Source organism: Stegastes partitus, unplaced genomic scaffold, assembly GCF_000690725.1.
Source record: "Stegastes partitus isolate 25-593 unplaced genomic scaffold, Stegastes_partitus-1.0.2 Scaffold1157, whole genome shotgun sequence".
Taxonomy (NCBI): domain Eukaryota; kingdom Metazoa; phylum Chordata; class Actinopteri; family Pomacentridae; genus Stegastes; species Stegastes partitus.
In genome coordinates, this window is record NW_007578888.1 from 164529 (window position 1) to 185168 (window position 20640).

Below are 20640 nucleotides of genomic sequence, written 5' to 3' on the forward strand. Positions count from 1 at the left end.
AAATAAGACATTTCTTTTGAATTGTGGTTAAAAAGAACAATAATGAGCGCTCACCCGGTTGAGCGGACGACCCATGAACAGGGGCTGTAGTTCCCCGGCGCGGCGTTCGTGACTTCGATTCCCGCTCACGACAGTTTGCTGCAAGGTCTGTCCCCATTCTTCTCTCCCCTTTCCTGTCTCACTCTCTCACTGTCTTAACTAATAAAGACAAAACGCCAGAAAAATAATCTTAAAAAAAAACAAAAAAAACTGTCCCTGACAAATTAGAACACTTTACTGATGAGCAGTGGGCCAAAATCAAAATACCAGTCAACAGGTGCAGAAGTCTGACTGAGAGTTACAGAAAACACTTGATTGCAGTGATCGCCTCAAAGGTTTGTTCAACAAAATATTAGTTTATCGGTCCCATCATGCTTGTTTGCTTGTGTGTGCGTGTGTGTGTTTTTTAAAAATATTTCTATTGAACCACAATTCAAAAGCAATGTCATGATTTTCATTAAATTCTTGTTTATTATTACTTTTGTCAATTTCAGCTTACTTTAGTGACAGCTGTTTTTTTCCTTCTTTAATGGGAGGCTACGAATCAATTTGAGGACGACTGTATAAACTGTTTTCTGGGTCTGTACATGTACTTGGTGTGCAAATTTATACAGTCTGAGATGTAATTCCATTGCACCCATGGGTGTAGGTTTCACTTACACATCCACACTTAAACTTCCTGCATTTCCGCACCAATTAATCGTTGAAATGTCTTTGTAAATGTAAAGGAAGCACAAAATTCAGACATCCAGTGACAAATCAAAGTATACTGAACAATTGAGATTTATATATTTGAACTACTTTCCAATGTTGTTTTTTCAGCATGTTTTTTGGACATTAAAACTTGAGGCTATGTTTGGAATTGGAAGATAAGCAGTTTGAGCATCATTTTTGTAAAATATAAATCCCCAATAATACTCAGCTGGTTGATCCCTTTAGAGACATAAAGATTTAATTTCATTAGGAAGACCTTACTTGTAATATCTGACAGCAAATGCGCAAAACTTCCAGTAAACGTGATGACTGAGCCTTTCCACCTTGAAATTGCAGCCTCAACACACAGATTCAGACTCATCATTCATAGTTACCCCCAGTTTCCAGTCACAGACATGCAACTATCAATACACAAATACCCACAAGAAAAACAACACTTTGTTACTGCATCTTACAAATTTATTATAAATATGATTTTTTATGGCAAGCTTTTCAAAAAAGTTTAAGGGCTGTTTCAAACTGTATCATTAAAGCTATACACGTGTCAAGCTATTGGTATGTGTAGCTATACAGAAACATGTGCATGCACAACAAAAGTACATGTTGTACATGGCCATCCAAGCATTACGGCACAAAATATGTAATGTTTTTGTAAAAATATATATTTTTTTAATTTAGTAAATGTATTGACAGAAGAAAGTCAGTTTATAATGTCATAAAATAGAGTAGTTTACATCCACTTTCTTAGTTTCCTTCTTTTCAGATCCATATTCTGTATAGCTTTAAAATGTAAGGGTTATATAGCGGTAAGGGAAAATACACATGGACGAAAGTTGAACTAAAAACATCTGATGTAGTAGTTTATAACAGAAACAACAGTAGTATATTGATGAAAACAGATTTTTGAAAAGTTTATGTGCCTGAGAATGATGATTTATGGTAGACATAGAGTATAATCAGAATGACAACATGTAGTACCACATAATTCATACCATCAATTACCTTTTTTGTGAAGTTGAATGATGATTTACATCATTCAGCTCGTTGATACTTGTTAATAGTTAGTCTGACTCACTGGATTTAGACTAAGGGTATAAGCCTGCCAGTGGAGCTCTCCTACCTTTGTTTTCTAAATCTCCTCTGCTATAAGAAACAAAAGCAACACCCTCCAAACCAACAACCCACACTCTAAAAACGGCAGGTTTTGTTGAAGACTTGGATCGTGCAATAAGGCAGGTCTGCTCTGTTCTTACACTGAGTGGTTGTACGGATCTACAAAGAGCAGCATGACTAGCACGGATGCATGTTTGCCCAACAGTTATGGAAAAAGTTCCATTTTTTTTAAGCATGGTTCAACCAAAACAGGTTCTCTCCAGACTAGCAAAGACTCCATCACTACGTTGCAGCGTCATGGGCTTAATGCCAGAGTGTTAAAGTCCTCTACAGCAGAACGGTAATGAGTGCAGTCAGACTATTCTCCAGCACGGTGGAGACAGAGCTGCCTACTCGAGGCTGCTGCACTGTAATCAGTGAAAAGACGTTTCTCATGTGAGAAGAAGATGAAAAATAAATTATGGCCATCTTTTGACAACAAAATATTGTCTTTGCAACCACTGTTTGAAGGAGTCATCCAGTGTTTCTGCTTGTTGTCTTAGTCCCGGCCTACAACACGCATCTTGCAATGTCCAACAAGTTACGTCGCACCTAGTGAGTGGGCAGCGTGAACATGGTGGCAGTGTCAACATAACCATTCCCTGCCTTTTCGTCCTGTGCTGGCAGGGCAATGTGAATGCAGGGTATAGACTTCTGAGCAGAGCAGCAGTGTTCTGTCGCTCCACGTGTGTCCCGGTTCTCACAAGGGCACGCGTCCACCTGCTCTTCCATCGAGTTTCTCTGGAGCAGCAGCACATTGTTTTTATCCACCCCCTTCACCTTGCTGTAGTCCTCCCCCTGGCAGCCTTTTCCATGGCCGTGGCCCGAAGGAACGGGATGGAGAAGCACCATGTCCTCCTCGTTGACCCTGTGGACTTCGACGTACTCCGTAGACCGAACGGTGGGCAGCTGCAGGCCGACGGGTGCTTCCTTGTGGCCGATGCTGGAGATGTTGACATCACTGCGGGCCTGGAGATGCTGCCGGGCCTCCAGCTGCGGATGGAGCACGTGAGGCTGCTTGTTGCTGGAGCAGAAATCCCAATAGCTCGACCCGAGAGCCTCTTTGGTGGTCTGGCCAGGCTGAGTGAGGTAGGAGGATAAGGAGCCTGGGGGGAAGAGGCTGTCAGAAAGGCAGTGCTGCTTGGCCGTTTCAAGCGAGCTCGGTTGATTAAGTGGGCTTAAGCTGTACTGGGGCAGTGGAGAAAACACAGAAGGCCAGGTCTTCACCCTCCCACTAGACATATCAGGGCTGATCATATCTTCATGAGCGTATGTCAGCGCTTCCTGCTCCCAGGCCGCCTGCTGCCTTTGTGCCTCCGAACCTGTCTGACTGCCCTCCTGGTCTGTTTGCCGCTCGTCCTCTTTTGCCTCTCCGCACTTATCCATCAGCAGGGTGTGACTGTCGCAGCTGCCTCGGCCAGAGTCGCTGTCATACGTGGAGCCTTTTGGTTTGAGGCAGCCGTCATGTAGATCCTTGCTTTCCTCCATGATCAGTTCCTGCTCCTCTGGGATGTAAACCTCTAAATATTCCACCAGCAAGTCCTCATAGTTGGATGAATTGGTCGGGGGGAAATCAGACACCACCAGTGCGCTGAAGATGTCCTCTGACTTGCCGTTCTGCGTACAAAGAGAAGAATTGTCAAAGTCATTATAATATTTGATTATGATATGATTATTATGAGAGTTCTCGTATAATCAAGACATTGTTCATCATGGTTTACCTTGAGAAGTTGCTTATCAAATCCTCTGATTTTCGGACCTGGGACTGGTGGTAGGATGCAATCCTTCAGACTTCAAACATAAAAAAAAAAAAAAAAAATCAATGTCAGGGTTTGTGAGCAGAAGAGATGACGTGATAATTCAGATTAATATTTTCCTTGTTGTATGGTTTAAGGGTCTAGAGAGGCAGGGGTTATATAAACCTATTATTTTTAAATCTTCCCATTAAGTATCTCAAGTGTTTACATTTTATCATATTTTTTACTCTTAATGAATATCTAAAAATGTGAATAAGATCCTTCTGTGCAAGGACTAATATCATTCCAGAGCAATGTAATTTACCAGTTTTCTGAAAGGATTGTTTTTTTATTTTGAGGTAATGGTGTAGTTAATTCAAGTTTGATATATTTTAAATAATAATATAATAATGTAATATTTGTGTTGTGATTTTGATGTAAATGTAAAAACCGCTGTGGGTCTCTGTAGCAGAACATGCGGCTAAATGATTATGGAAAAATATCTAATTGTGACTTTTGTGACTTATATTGAAATTGCAATTTGATCAGTGATCTTCAGGTCAATATTTATTGTGTAATAGATTTAAAACACTGGATGAAGGGCGACTATATGAGATAGCATCAAAGGCATGACTGAGAACGAACACTGGGACTTTAAAGTCATAAAATAAATTGCTTAGCCCCAAAACGTATCACACACTTATAACTAAACAAGAAAACATGGGTGTTTTTTCAAAACTAACTCCCTAAACAGGTCATGATGGTTCTTACCTGTGGCCGTTTATGTGTATACACCATGTGAAGATGAGAAAGATGAAGGCGGAAAAGACCGTGACGAGGACCCACACTGACTTTTCCCGATGGAAATCTGCAGGACACAACATGCTGACGTGAGGGCTTCGACACAACAGAGACATTTGTACTGTTGTACTGTGAATATTACTACAGGATGTGGACACAGTCGACGATTTAAATTGCACTAAAATAGTTCACATTTCACAAAGTACGCTTATTCACTTCCTCGCAGAGAGTTAAGATTCTTTCCACTCTCATATCTGTCAGTCAGGTTAGCACAAAGACTGTAACTGTGAAAAAATACCAGCACCTTTAACAATGACTTAATGAACCCTTTATGTCTAGACTGTAAAAATGACAGATTTGGGAAATCACAGTGAAGAAATTCTCTGAAACAGAACCGGCACAGTGAACTAGATTTGCGATGATACCTACTGGAAGGTGCTTTTTATTTACCATTACAGATCCAGGCTGTATTTTGTTTTTAACCAGACTTCCTGTCCTAAATCTGGGACTGTACATATAAATGAACATCCCTGACATTCAAGCCTTGCCAGCTGAGTTCACACGATGCTGATTAAGCCTATCAGCGCCAGGTTAATCTGTCTGTATCTGGCAGCAGACCAGAATTTAAAATCTGGTGTCAGAGGCAACACTCCCTGAGGTAGATTTACATTCGCTTATTCAGATGCAAGATAGAAATTTCTCATGTAGTGTTCTTTACAAGTTATGAAGATCAGTTTCTGAAAGAGTAGATGCAGATTTTTACTGATGGATCAAAGGATCCAGTCTCTGGGAAAACTGGGTGTGAGAAGATCAGGCTAATTTTCAAATCCAGCAGAGCCCCACATGTCTGATAAATTGTCTGTTTAGCTGAGCTACTGGCAGTTTCATGGGCCACGTGGTGGATAAAGCCGGTCAAACCACATTAAAGTGTTACCTAATCGAATTCTGCGGCTGCCGTTTTAGCTTCCACGGACATCAGTGACCTGCTCCGGGAGATTTTGTACCGCTTGTTTAGGAGTGACAATATGATTTGTCCTGCAGGTTTTTTGTGTTCCTCAGTGGTTGAGGGAAATTACGTTTCTGCCAAATTAGCTAAGCAATCTTTTGGTCAAAGGAAAATGTTTATTTTTGAAGGGTTATGTTGCCAGGTAAAAACAGAGCTTGAGTGACAAAAAGAAGTGGAAAGAAGAACAAAGGGGTAGACATTTCTCTCTGCAGTCATCTGTTTGCCACAAGTCAACATCCAGACGGGGTGTGTCAGTGTGGAAATTTGGAAACAGCCCAACATGTTGTATTCTCATATAACAAATACAGAAGTGAAAGGTGGAAGCTTTTGTCCTTTTCTTTCAAGTGTACTTTTTTTTTTATCTGAAACTAATTTTTAATTTTTTCATAGAACAATTTTAGACCCTCTTTGCTCAACTGGCCTGTATTTAAACATAACAGCAAATTGTTGTCTGTAGAGGAAAACTTTACACTCTACAATGTACAGTCAGCCAGATGTTCATTTAGCTTTAATTATACTTCAATGCAGATGTGCAAAGGGACAGCTGTGAACACCACGGATGCATATAATGCAGCATTGCTAGTCTGTGGGTGTCTGTTTGGTGGACTCAGTTCTCTACATGAGCAGTAGGTTGAATCTACGTATTCCATGCATGCATGAGTAGGCACACTGTTGCCCTCGAAGGGTTGTCAACACAAGTTTTGAGTTACACCTTTATGGGCCTGGGGAGATAATGAATACATCGCCTGGATCCCAGCACACCCTTGAGAAGTCATGATGCAGAAAACACTGGCCTTAGAGGAACAATCCCATGTTCATACACCAGAAGTGATGCATTTTATGTCAACCAGCTGGTTTGCTAGAGTTCAAGAGGCGAGCTGGAGATAGAAACTATATAATAGAAACTAGGAGTGTGGCAGAAAAACCAAGGAAGGATCTAAGAAGAGGCTCTGATGCTCCAAGAGGGGTTACAGTCTGATTAAAGCCATTGACAGCGAGGCATATACTATGTGCACATGTCAACAGTGTTTGTGTAGTTACTTTCACTGCCAGAGGGGGGAGGTAAAAGTTCTGCGCTGCAGCTGTAATCCAGAGCTAAGCTAACTGACCCCTGGCTGTGGCTTCATGTTAAATGGACAGATAGGAGAGTGGTATCAATATCTCTCAGCAAGAAAAGTGGTTTAGCATATTTTCCAAAACGTCAAACATTGTGTCTTATAATAAAGAGTAAATATCATATACAGCGCCCTCCATAATTATTGGTTAAGATGTGTTAAAAGCCTTAAAATGAATTCAGTTTTTATTGTAGACGCCTACTCTCACACTGAAAATTGTAGAGAAATGTAACCTTCAATTCAACTCAAATGAATTGTTGGCAAAAGGGGGTTGTACAAAGTATTAACATCACTGGTGCTCATAATTGTGGCATACATGATTGGTTGTAAAAGAATTATTTTTTAGTGTGGGATTTCTTTCACACTGAATAAATGCACTTGAATTAAAGTTTGAATTTTCCTCGTTTTTTCATTGTGGTCCTATATTATTTAGAAAAAAAACTGAATTTACTGGAAGCTAAAGAACACATCTTAACCAGGGGTGCCAATAATTATGGAGGGCGCTGTATGCTATGTGTGGCCACTACAGTTGGTTGTTGGTGGATATCTTACAGTCAGGAACTTTGATGTAGGAAGTGGAACTCCATTCACTCCAAAAGCCATGGTCGGGCTTACAGCGCACCTGAATGAGGTATCTACCACCTGACCGCAGGCTGAAAACGTTGAACATCTTCTGCTGGCCTGCAAGGTGCATCTGTAAGAGCAACATAATACACATATCAGTCAGACCCTCAAGCTGTCATCACGTACAACACATTACAAAGGTTGTATAGAAAACAAAATAAAACTTTGTTTGGTTGTTTTATGAACCCTAAACATGCTGGAGAATCATCATGTTTTCAACTTTCCAGTGGCCCTTGTACTACTCATTTGTAACGTGCTGTTCTGTTGGAAAACTTAACCAAACATAAGCTTAAAATCATGATATCCAATTAAAATCACTTTATTCTAAACACCGACCGACTCAGCTGTGAGCTACAGTCACATGACAAAATTTAAAGGAATTTTCAGCTAAATTAGGCTGAGCTGTGTAGTAACACCACCTGGAGATAGGTGACAAGTATGGAAACAAATGAAAAATGTAAGTAGGAAAATATCTATTGTATGTAATATCACTTTTTTCAGTATTGGTAACACCTGTGAGCACTTGTTAATTTATTCCAGATTTTTGCAAGTTTTTGCAAAACAATTACAATAAGAAATTAAACTTTTTTTTGTTATGATTTACGTAGTTATAACTGCTTCATACAGCACAGAAGACATTTTGATTTCTCTCTTCTCCTAGTCATGGTTGTGCTGTTTCCATGGAGCTGCAGGATGGATGTGACAGGAGCACAAAAACTGCTTAGGGTTTAATCAGAAATAAAGCACATGACCACCACTCCCTTACACAAGCAATAGCTTACGTACCTCCCATTCATTTTCCCCCTCCAACTTGACGCGGAGCTCGTAGATGAGCGTGATCCAACCGGAGCGGGTGTCGGCCTTATGTGGCGGTTCCCACGACACTCGAAGGAAGGGCCAGCCTTTGTCCTCCATTACAGTCACCGCTACCTTCTCTGGAGGATTGGGCTTGACTGGAGAAGGGAGAGAGACAATGTGAATGAGAGGGAGGCTCAACATGTGCATTAACAAAATAAGAATTTTCAAAACACAGAAACACAACAGAAGCCGATTGTGTCTTTGAAAGGCATTAAGCTAAAACACTATAGCAGGAATTTCCAATGTTCCCAATAGACCAGAGTGTGTCCATGTCTCCTCCACAGTGAACAGCTGGACCCCTCCAATAAATGAACACTGTCACTGCAGAGGAGACCTTCGAAATATTTGTTGATATGTGTGTGTAGGGAGATAAATAGAAATGTTTAGGCTTTAAGTTGTCCTCTTGGGGACACAGAATTGACAATGGTGATGTAAGACAAAGAAACAGCTTCTGATTTAGCCTGACAAACAAATCAAAGCAGTGCAACTATTAGAGACAAAGACAAGAGGAGGAGCCACAAGGGCAATGTGGACACTTTAAGCCTCAGAACTATGAGTTTACACTCGTTTTTGGTTATTTCATGAACCAAACAACATCCATCCATCCATCCATCCATTATCTATACATCGCTTAATCCTCACTAGGGTCGCGGGGGGGCTGGAGCCTATCCCAGCTGACTTGGAGTGAAGGCAGGGGATACCCTGGACAGGTCACCAGTCTATCACAGGGCTACACTTAGAGACAGACAACCAAGCACACTCACATTCACACCTATGGACAATTTAGAATCACCGATTAACCTCAACATGCTTTTGGACCGTGTGGGAGGAAGCTGGAGAACCCAGAGAGAACCCACGCTGCACAGGGAGAACATGCACACAGAAAGAGTTTGCAAAAAAAGATCCCGGGTGTCCTCACTGGGATGCGCACTGCTACCTATAGGTTTTGCAACATTCATACATTGCTATATATTATGAAGTAGATCTGCCTGGTGTTTATACTTAATCAGATATTTTTATTCAGTAAATGCAGGAGAAGGCTGAAATATTTGGAATAAACAGCAATATTTTAGTCTGTGTCTGACGTCCATGTCCCGTCTGTGGCACTCATCCCCAAAGCCCATTTGTTCCTATTTTAAAAATGGGTCACAAAGATACATTTTTGAGTCACAAAAAAAAAAGCAAAGTAATTTTCTAAAACAGCTGAGCTCTGTGGAGTCTACAAAATGTCACACAGACAGGAGAAAATTGTCGGAGACTATTTTCAGCCATGGATTAATACGTATTTGCTGCTCTTGTGAGTGCTTGCGGCAGCAGGATGGTGTGTATGGATTGACTCGAAATAAACTCCAGTGCTTGTACCAACTGTAATGACAGAACGGGTCATCCAGTTAAACAGTGTGTCATGCTAAATAGTTTTTGGAGTACAGTGGAGGTTAATGGCACAAAGGAATCTGTAGATGATATTAGGCTTTGGTCTGATACTTTTTGGTGCAATCAGTCATTGCTGCTTTTGGGATCTTTTTAGATAGGACAGAGAGAGAGACAGGAAAGTAGGGGGAGAAGAATGGGGAAGGACCTGCAGCAAAGGGTCATGAGCGGGACTCGAACCCATGACCACTGCATCAGGCAACTAAAGTCCCTACACATGGGACGCCAGCTCAACCATGTGAGCTATTGTGGCGCCCCCAGGTTTTGGGATCTTTTAATGAGGTTTGTAGACAGTAAGACAACACACATCATTAACCAGCTTTGTCCTTAAGTTTCTCATTTTCTTTCCTTTTGGTTTCATCATAACCAATTTGTTTCCAGCACTGTGACAAAGTTCCTTTGCTTCTTGGTGACCTTCAGTGAGCAGCTACAGCTAGAGGGAGGGTTACACTCTGAGAGCATTAGCCACAGTGTAACCCAGTGTGTCACTGAGCAGCTGGGCCAGAGTGTGTAAATACACTTTTTTTTAATCCTCATGGGGAAATTGTGTCTGGATCATCAGGCTAAATTATGAAAGAAAACACCACCTCCCCATGCACATCTCCCTCACCAATATAGACCACGTCTATGTCCACGGGGTCGGAGAAGGTGCTGCCCAGCGCGTTGGTGGCCACCACGGTGATGTTGTAGTTGACCCAGATGGATGTGTCGTTCTTGTTAAAGAAGCAGGAGTTCTGCCCGGCCGTGTGGTAGTCGGGACACTCATACACCGCCTCAGAGCTGCAAGAGAGGAAGGGGAACAACGTGTAGTTGAATGTGTGTGGATTGCATTGTTAGATTACAAGAGCAGCGCATAGACTTGATGCTACAGTATTTGAAACTGACAGACAGGAAGAGATGGTCACTTCTTTCCTGTTTCCTGCACTGTTAATTCATCTTTTTTGTTATCTGCACTTTGTCTATTGGCATTTCATTTTTTCTAGGATGTTTTTTTTTTTTAATTTTAAGAAAAGACATTGAAAATAATTTTGCTGCAGTGATTTCTTGAGACCTTTACATCCTCAGTGTGATATTTCTTCCTGAAAAACTTGATGTATACAATCAGACACATTTAGTGCACAGATAATCCACCACGGATCAGTAGTTTGTGCACCAAAATTTCCATAAGTAGCAAAAATTATACAAATGAGAAACTCAAATATGAAAATTGATGTTTAATTTTTTTTTTTTAAATGTCAGGAGGTTTGATAAACACTCCATTTAAAAAATATATATATTTTCTGGCAATTATTTCAGGGTTTCTGGCTTTACAGGGTTAAACAGGAAGGATGTGTAGCTGTTGCTGTTGCAGTAACTGGTGCTGATTTTAGGTGCATCCAGCTCTATAGCTGCCTAAGTGAAAGGAATCGGGCGACGTCTATGAATGTATTAAGAGTTTGAGACGAAAATTCACAACATCTTCATTGCAGAGAAAGCGGGGACATGCAATGTATTTTGTTAAACAGCACTTAAATTGAGCTAAAGTGCTATTGTTCTGCTGCTGCTGCAGACAATATTATTCTTATTGTAGCAAGAATAAAAAGTCCAAATGACACTAAATGCAGAATGGAAGGCAATGTTCAGCCAGACATGTACAAGGACAAATAATGTGACAATCCCTGTCGCATTATGAAGGAATAAAACATGAATGCATGTATTATTTTTTACAAATAGGTGGGCATTACGTAATTATTATAATCTATTGTAGAAAATAATGGCAGCCATGACTATCTGGACAAACTTGCAGCTCAGTAGAAAGCTGGATTTTTATTGACACTAATGATGTTAAATAAATGTCACTTCTTTCATTACAATGGTGTCCCCCTAAAGAGTTTAGTAAGTGTACTTTAATAACAAGATAAAGCAATGCAATGTACTGATCCCATAACATAAAATCAGTATTTATAAAACTCATGGAAAACTTACACAACCTGAGAGAACAACATCTAAGAAAAACTGCAGAAAAATGAAACAATGCGTCAATTAGGTCTGAACAACCCGTCAGGCTTCAGTTCAATTCACTATGTAAAAAAGTTGTAACGTGATGAAGCATTACTACATGAAAAAATGAAAAACAGTCACACAAGGAGGACAGCAAGAGTTTGTGAAACCAGTGACATGACAGTTGGTTCACACATGCTGTAAAATGTACAAGGTGTGATGTTCAATAATGAGACTGGGCTTATGTTAGTTAAAACACAGTTTGGACACCTAAACCACACTGAAGAGGCTCAAGATGCACACATAAACAACCAATGAAAGTTCTGAATCACAGCACTATTTATTAGCCACACACTGTGTGTCCTCAACTTTGCGATTTGAACTTGATTAATAGCTCAGCCCCAGAGAGAACAATGATGAAATGAGCACGACTGAGAGCCAGCTATTATATTTTCTCACTATAAAAGAAGCTGTATGACAGACTGATGAAGACTGATTACTTGGAGACAAATCTCAGACGATCATAATGAATGAATCAATATTTCTCTCCATTTGCGTCTCTGTTATTATTGGCTTTATCTACTGTTCTTCTGGAGGAGAACAGACATTCCTTACAAAATTGTCAGTGTAAGAACTGAATAAAAAAACAGATATATCATTTTCCCCCAAACCGCTATTTATAGGGAACACAATGGTGAGGTCTGAGGTCATAAAGATGTGTGATTCAGACATCATTTCTCATTTCTCCGCCCTGATATTTCATGCAAATCATCAGGATGTTCTCGCTGCGACCGAGCACTAATGAAATACGGATCAGACTGGAGTCGAACCTCATTAGAATGAACTACAGAGCAACAAAATGTCGGCAAATTCTTATCTTTGTTTATTTTTTTCTCTTATAATTGTGTTAAGTTTATCCATTCTCTCCTGCATTTCTTTAAAGAAACAATTTTAAGAATTATTTGCTTTCTTACCAAGAGTTAAATGGCAAAATCAGCACCATTCTCATGTTGGTCTACCACAGTTAGATTAGCTTCATGTTTGGGCTGGAAAAGGGGAAACAGCTAACATGACTATGTGCAAATTTAAAAAAAGAAATTGCATGCAAGGATACATGCAACAACCTAATGGTGTCAAAGGGGCTATTGTTAAAGCAGATTATGTGCTGGATTATGGTCAATCAAGCAGTCAATCGGAGTTTATTTATACAGCACTGTTCAAGGAAACCAGCTCAAGGTGCTTCACGAGTGACTGACAAAACATATGACGGTAAAATAGATTTAACGATAACTATACACCAAAACAGTGGGAAAATACTGTTTATTTAATTGGCAGTTAATTTGATAAATAAATGAAAGCTAGTACAACCAAAATAAAAATAAAATTGTGAAATAATTTGCAAAATAGATGCCTTTGTTGTGGTCTTTATGCTAAATTAAGCAGCTTCTAGCGATGAGGAACTTTAACATATGACATTCTGCAGCTCTAACTCATTCATCCCATGTTTCCAAACACTTGTCTATATCCGCTCTGCCACCATCACCTTCACTCTCCTGAGCCTACCTGCCTGCATGCAACCTTGCTAATTGGATGAATAATCTTTGTAGCTGAACATAGCTCTTCCAGTCCTCCCTCTTCCGCTCTACATCCACGCTTACTCCTTATCAACCTTGAGCAATTTTAAAATCCATATCTGCGGGCACAACGAGAGCCACATAACCCTTTGCAATCTTTATCCTCTTATACCAGTCTGCTGCCCTCGGTGTGAACCTCCACCCAGGCGACTGTGCAACCTTGAGCATGGGGAGACATCCCGTCGTGTCATCTACACTGATGCTGTGCTCCGTTCTCCTTCCATCCTGTGTTGATGTGACATATGGAGCCCCTCGGTCTTGATACTATCTAACCAGCTCTTCTATCAATGATTAGGAGTCTACTGTGGACTGCTAACAACCCATCTGCACCATCTTTCTGCTACTTATAACACACTATGTTGCTGCGTGAAACTGGAAGCCACTCACTTTTCTTTGCGGTAGTACAGGGCGTAGGTCGTGGGCAGCCCGCCGTCAGAGCCTGGCTCCCACCAGCAGGTGAAAGTCTCTTTTTCAGGAGAGCGACACCTGGTCAGCGCAGGCTTCCCCGGCAGGCTGTAGCCTAAACACACACAGCAAACATATAAATGCCAATGAAAGCAAATACTTGATTACAAACTAAATGTGGTGTGTAATATACCGAAACAGAAACTTTAACAGATGCCAGCAAATTAGGATTTTGTGCAGGTTAATTATGATAAATACATCAGCCAACCAACTATCAGACACGTCTCAGATGTTAGAAGAAGTTTCTAAGATTGACATTTTAAGCCAAGCACTTACGCGTTCCTTCTGCATGCGGCATAAAGAACAGCAGCGACAACAGCAGGATAGCTTCTCCAGCTTCCTTCATCGTGGCACCACAAAGCCTCGGCTGTCGGATGGATACAAAACAAACAAAGGAAGGTGAAGATTGGGGAACTGTCTGACCTGCGCTCTTGACAAATCAGTTGATGCACAACTTGTATTGAGTCACAACACGTTTGCATGACAGAGAAAAGCTGCCCTTTGCAGCTCGGATGTTGGATGTTACAATAACTTTAAATTCCCTGAAGGATGGCAATGTAAGCGGATGCCATCGCTAGAGAAGGAAACACATGATGAAATATTGCGTAATTTACCGCTGAGGTAAGCAATAATTCATGCTTAGAAAACATTTGGACAGTTGTGCAGTACAGAGTTGTCATTTATCTCAACTTACAGAGCCCTAAATAGACACGTTAAGAAGCAAGCAAATCAGATTGAACCGTAGCAAATGCAATGAAATGAAAGAATAAAAGTCCCCCAGAGAATGTATGCAGTTTCACTAAGGATTAAAAAACATCCTCTCCATGTCTGAATACCTCTACCAGCTGGCACATGCAGCGTAACCGATTGCATAACCTGAGTTCAGGCTTTTGCCTCAACAACAGCAGAAGGCTGGTTCGCGTTGCTGGCGAGCGGCTCGACTCGCCTTCGCATGACTTGGAAATCTGCAATTGGCGAGCCATGTGCTGATGTATTAGTTATTACCCTGCGTGACCCTTTATCTGTAAACCCACGGGGAGGAAGACGGGGAGGGAGGAACAGTAGCAGCAGGGGGGTAATAAAGAGGTTAAATAGATGGAAAGGCTCTTGTTGCATCAGTGGAAACTGGAAGCTGGCAGAGAACACAGAACTGTGACGTGCTCCGTCTCTCTCTTTTGGTTACTGATGGTGAATTGTTGCGAGGTCAGGATGTGACATGTTGAACAGATGAGTCTTTTAACCTACTCTAATAACAGTGTTCAAGGAAGTTCCTGAAATGAAAACTATTTAATCTAAATATGAATTGCCTTTTCCTTCAACATCCCCAAATCATTAGACATTCAGAAGCACATTCTTTCCATAAAGATGCCTCACAGTCTCCTCCTCTGGCACACACATCACGAGACGGAGTATAAAAACTGCAATTGTAGCTGCAATTTTCAAATAGTTTTGTATCTTTTCAGTGCAAAAACTGAGCCTTAATTCTTTCATTTTTGCCTAAAACAGTATTTTGACTTAGACTTTTTCTTGTGTGTGTGTGTTTTTCCCTTTGCTGTACACCTTTTAGTGCACACAGACTTTGTTTAAAACGATAACATTTGCTGTAAACAGAAGGACACCAAAACAGAATCGAGGAGTGGAATTTCTAAGAATGCTACCCTTGTCTGAAATATAACACTATGACCAGTTTCCACATGCAAAGACTTGCTTACTTGTTAAATTTCTACTAAGCGTCTCACTGACTTGACACTGTATACATTTCATGCACCTCCAGTTAGATTCTACATTCACAACCTGCAGCAGGACCAGTCAGAGTCTGGCTGCGTCAGCATGTGCTACCGAGTCATGTGTGCGCGTGTGCTTCAATTAAATTTGACTTATGTAACAATCATCTTGTGTTTGGTGCTTTTCTATTTTTGCAGTAATTTTGCATGCAAGCTTTTTTATGGTGCCTTAATTTCAATAACGTCACCATGATCTGATAATTGGCATTAAGATCAAGGCACTGGATTAGCCTCCTGCTGCATATAGCCTTCTTACGTAACCAGGAGCCCAAACTAAATAAGCTGCTAAGCTGGGAAAGTGCTGGCCAACAGAGCACAGCTCTTTCCTCACGGATAACAATGGTCGAACGTTAAATATGAACTATGGATTGAAGTGTATTGTCATGCTGCATGTCGCACCACAAGCTGCGTGCTTGCTGATTAAGTTCGCGTATCACAGATTTAAAATTGCAAATATGCAAAATAGAATGTGATGTGCAAGCAACCAACATTTAAGGTAATAATGTGAAATGTTGCATGTCTTGAGAGTGATACCGAGAAGTGTCGGTTTCTTGGAAAGAAAAGGAAAAATGTGAAGTAGTTGTAGTGCATTGAGGTTATAGGCACCAGTGACATGAATGCTAAATAAAGTCTATGATATGTTTAGTGTAATGTAAAGAGCATGGCACACAGAAAATGAGAAATGAGGCTAAGACCTAAATTCACATCTAGCGGTGATGAATTATTGACACTTTGTGTTCATGAATGGCCTCTCAGCTTCAGAAGGTGAAGAGAGGACGTGTCAGATGACATGTTGAGGTAAAATGTGAGCAGTGAAGCATCACCTGCTCTATAGCACAGCAGCCCATCTTTACAAAGAGGATGAATGAGGAATATTTCTTTCTCACACAGGGTCACAGTGTTCTCAAGAGGGCCGACCAACACGACTGAGCTCCAGCATCCCTGTTTCTAAGAACCTGGTTCTCTTTTCTAAAAGGTTACAGAGAACGAAGGCACAAAGTACACGATATGTCCTCAGTGATTTACTGCACATTCATGTATTTCTGTTTTATATTAACCTATGTTTAGTGCAAACAAAACGGGCTAGGAGACTGTTTATATAGTCAACCATACTTGATTTCCTCAGGACAGAAGCACTCCACTGAGGGTGAAGCAGACAAGCAGGTTTGCTGTAACAGTTCCTCAAGTATCAGTTACAGTACTTGAGTGTCGTTTTTCCTATCAGAAAAATATTTGTAAATTTGGCCGTGAATTTTTTGCAGGTGTTGGCTGATGGAATATGTAAAAAATGCCAGAAATCACTCAAGCTGTGTTTACATATCAGAATCATGAACCTGTAATCCTGCTCAGGGTGGAACAGACGAAACGCTTCCTAGTACAGCAATAAAACCGGTTTGATCAGCAGCAGCTTTCTAAGAACTTTTTTTTCTTGAGGGCAAAGAGCATCTGAGAACACGACGGAGAACTTAAAACTGCTGAGTCATTTTTACTGGAATGAAGCTACTTTCAAGGAAAAGAACAGTGGATTCGAATGAACCCAGGAGCTCTAGTGTCACTACGTGAAGCCACACTGCTGGTAAATTACACGACCTGTTCCAAAAGTTGCCAGATGTTTTGCTGTTCTACACCTTTTTGCAGCAGGGATTATATATTTGTACTACTAGTAGATACACCTGAAGTGTGGGAGCAGAAAGATTCAGTAGATTTATTATTTGTACTTTTATTATTAGTGTGAAAACAAAACAGGAAACCAGTTTAATTCCACAGACTATAGTTCTGTGACACAATTCTTCCATTTTTGGTTCCATAAAATATAACTTCTCCTTAAGGAAAAAGTTCAAGATCTCTTATTTAACGCACTGGCACGGTTCAAAGTACACACCAACAAAGAGGACACATATTCTTCCACATAGCGTCATTTGCACACAATAAGCCAGTCATAAAATCAACATTCTTGTGAACTCCACACCACGGGTTGCCTGTTTCAGCTACACTCACTGCAACGCTTTTTACACCATTGTTGGATGTGAATGCCTTTGAAACCGTACTTATCCTTTGACCTCCTGTGTTTTTGAGGCGTTCGCGCCGCGGGGAAGGAAAAAAAAAAGCTTCAAGGACAGCAGACAACGGCTACTTGCAGCAATAATAATCCCACTGTGCTGAAGTTAAGAAACAGGCTAGTGAGATAAGTGGAGCAGCGACATGTATTTATAGGCCATAAGTTCTGTGTTTGAAAGAGAAACAAGAATCCTTCAAAAGTTTAAATGACACACGAGGCAGGTGAAGCAGCAGCAGCAGCATATTCTTTAAGGTAAAATAACTGAAGATCCGATTTGCCCTGAAACACTTGAGTTAGAGTAGCTGCGGGTGTGTGATTTGGAAACTGGATGTACTAACGGGCCACCTCACCCCAGTCTGGTTCCTCTTATTAAGTGGAAACATGAAGTGGAAACGCTGGGCTGTAGCTGGAGCACATGTGCAAAGATGGGTAAATACTTCTTCCATTGTTTGGTTGAAAAAAAAAAATTGAGTGCAATCCATCAGCAGTTTATTTCATCACAAGCTTTTTGAGGAGAGTTTGTTTTCGTGAGTCACCACTTAGTTTGGTGATGATTACTTTGTGTGTGAAAGCAACTGTCGCCAGCTAAGCGCCGACCACCAGGCTGCGTGATGCACGCTAATATAATGTCAATAAAAGTTAATTTCCGGCCAAAGGTAACACAGATTGATATGATATTTGTTATATGATATGAGCTGGGTCTCACATAAAGACCTGTACGGTGAATACTCAGATTACACTTCCTTTGAAGTCAAACAAGCCTTTTGTGTGGGTTTTTTTTGCAGCAGTGGTTTAACAAAAGACCAACAGCAGGTGCTAATTTCCTGATAGGATCAAAGTGTGTCCTTTAAATGTAAGAAATCATGATTAATGATTTTTAAATATACTGAAGAGCTCATTTGCAAAACTCCACTTTTGTAGATTTTATTTTCTTGTTGTTTGCTTGAGATAGTATCAATCAAACTGAAGCTGAGTGGATTTGACTCAGTAGAAATGACAACAATAGAGATAACTTAAGTTTGATTGATATTGTCTCAGGTATAGACGATGGAAAAGTGGGTTTGTGAAGATGGAGTTATCTGTTTTTGCAAATGAACAAAGAAGCAATGCGCTGATTTGACTCGTGTTTAAAACAACTCCACACAGGTTTTATGCTATTCTGAGCCTGCGAGGCCTCATCATTACAGCAGTAATCATTATGCTGTGCCCACACTGACAGGCTATATAAAGCCTCCGTTCAGGACTAACAGTGGAAACAGACAGTAAGCTGCAGGCAACGAACATTGTAATCCAGTATTGAGTTGATCAGCTTGATGCTATAAAGGCCAATAGCCTCTTTCACCCTTTCCGAACTGGACTTAAGACCAATAAGCATGAAGCAGATATTCCATAACACCCCATCATCATCATCATCATCATCATCCTCCTCCTCCAAGGAAACTGACAGTTCACCTGCAGCTTCATCCTCCATATTATCCCACTCACTTCTTCTAACTCCACACAAGCCAAACAATGAGTCACTTTACAACTCTGCATTCATCCACGCAGCTCCTAATCACAGAGGCTGTATTTAGAAGTGCAGGTGTGACTTACCAAGCAGGGCTGTTGAGTCTCTCCCGCCGTGCCTCAGCCGTGGTGACTCCTCTGCAGGCTCCCAGAAGAGCGCACCGGCCGACCTATATCTATAACTGGTTTACCGGGATGACAGGTGATGATGAGCGCGCGCACATTACCGGAGCGACCCCTCGGCTCAGCGGTGCAGTCACAGAGTCGCAGCATCCACCCAGCGCGTCCCGTCTGATCCCGAGGTGGGCGGAGCTCCGGGGCCTGCCTCCGCTCTAACCCCGCCCACGGATTAGGCCTCCAGACAGAGTAGAGAGGAGAGACTGGACATTAGAGACAACCAGTCCTGCTTTATTTAAAAGAACATTTAAAATATTATCGTTGTATTTATAAAGACAATAAAATATCTTTAGAAATATTACTACCTCGAGGATGCGTGACAGAAAGAGGGAGAGACAAACAGATGCAGAAAGGAGAAGATAAAATCCGCTGCAGCCTTTCAGAAATGTAAACACATAGCCTATCAGTTATTTAGTTAGATACCAGGCTGTCCTGATCATTTTGGTTATAAATAAATATGGCCTTCAGTTCTATTTTATTTTATTCTTTTGTTTTTGCTAAATCCTCTCCTCAGGACAACACACGATGCACAGTTCCTGCTACCTTAGTAACTTTTACTCGCTCTAAGTATGAACAAATATTGTAAAACACATTGTGACATGATCAGCTGCTGAAACAGTGTTTATCCTTTCAGTGGTTCCTCTTACTGGGAGCTGTAAACATTGTAAAATTTCCCAGTATCTGACATCGTCCTCCCACGGTCTGTCCCTGACTCTCTCTCTCGCTCTTATTTGTGGGGAGTTTATCTCTACTAGTTGATATGAATACATTTAGATGTGAAACACGCTTTTTGTGCATTTCTTTATCCCCTAAAAGAAAAAAATGACACCATACAGATAGAAAAACAAATCACCCACAAAGAAAGGTGCAGCAATATTTGTTTTACAACAGGATGTAACCCTGAGCATAATGCAACCACTAACAGGTACAGGATGGATGCCACATGTAATAAAACGCAAGATAAGCTGGTTTTTTTTGTAAGATTCTGAATAAACAATATGAAAAACACAAGCTGTCCCTACGGATACACAACATGCAGGCTGCAAAACTGTAGCTGTTAAATTCACAACAGAGAATTAATTACAAAGCGCACTTGGTTTCCAGGGAAACTCAAACAGCTGGGAGAATACAAAAGGAGGCAGAAACTGATTTTTTTAAAGGGATCCTAAGGGATCTGTTCGTGTAACCGACCATTGTCTGTCCAATCTGACTTCCTTATTGCTCATTGTGTTCACTTTCTGGGAACAGACGCAAACACACACACGTGCATTTATGTCAAAGATGGGGGCAGAGAGTTCAGAAAGTAGTAACGGTGTGAGCAGCAGTTTGAGCTCTGTATGTAAATCATGTGGGGAACAAGAACAATAAAGAAAGCAACACATCACTCATATATTTAATGTTCTGCTTAGTCTTTAAGAGAAACATTGTGTCTTTAATTTCCTGTTGTTGTCAGTGATGGAAGGTCACTGAGTGCATTTACTCAAGTACTGTACCTACAGTATGTACAATTTTAAGGTCATTTTACTTGAGTATTTTATGCTACTTTATAAATACACTTT

General features: G+C 40.8%; 1 protein-coding gene across 1 annotated transcript; it reads right to left on the minus strand.

Moving 5' to 3' along the window:
* Positions 1–1224: 1224 nt before the first annotated feature.
* prlra (prolactin receptor a) lies at positions 1225–19148 on the minus strand. Its single transcript, XM_008296851.1, has 9 exons — positions 18992–19148; positions 13832–13922; positions 13478–13610; positions 10087–10256; positions 7974–8140; positions 7116–7257; positions 4413–4509; positions 3627–3696; positions 1225–3522 (listed from the first exon to the last, which is right to left on the minus strand). The coding sequence occupies exons 2-9, from the start codon at positions 13899–13901 to the stop codon at positions 2458–2460; spliced, it is 1914 nt and encodes a 637-aa protein (XP_008295073.1). The 5' UTR covers positions 13902–13922; positions 18992–19148; the 3' UTR covers positions 1225–2457.
* Between the last annotated feature and the right edge of the window lie 1492 nt (positions 19149–20640).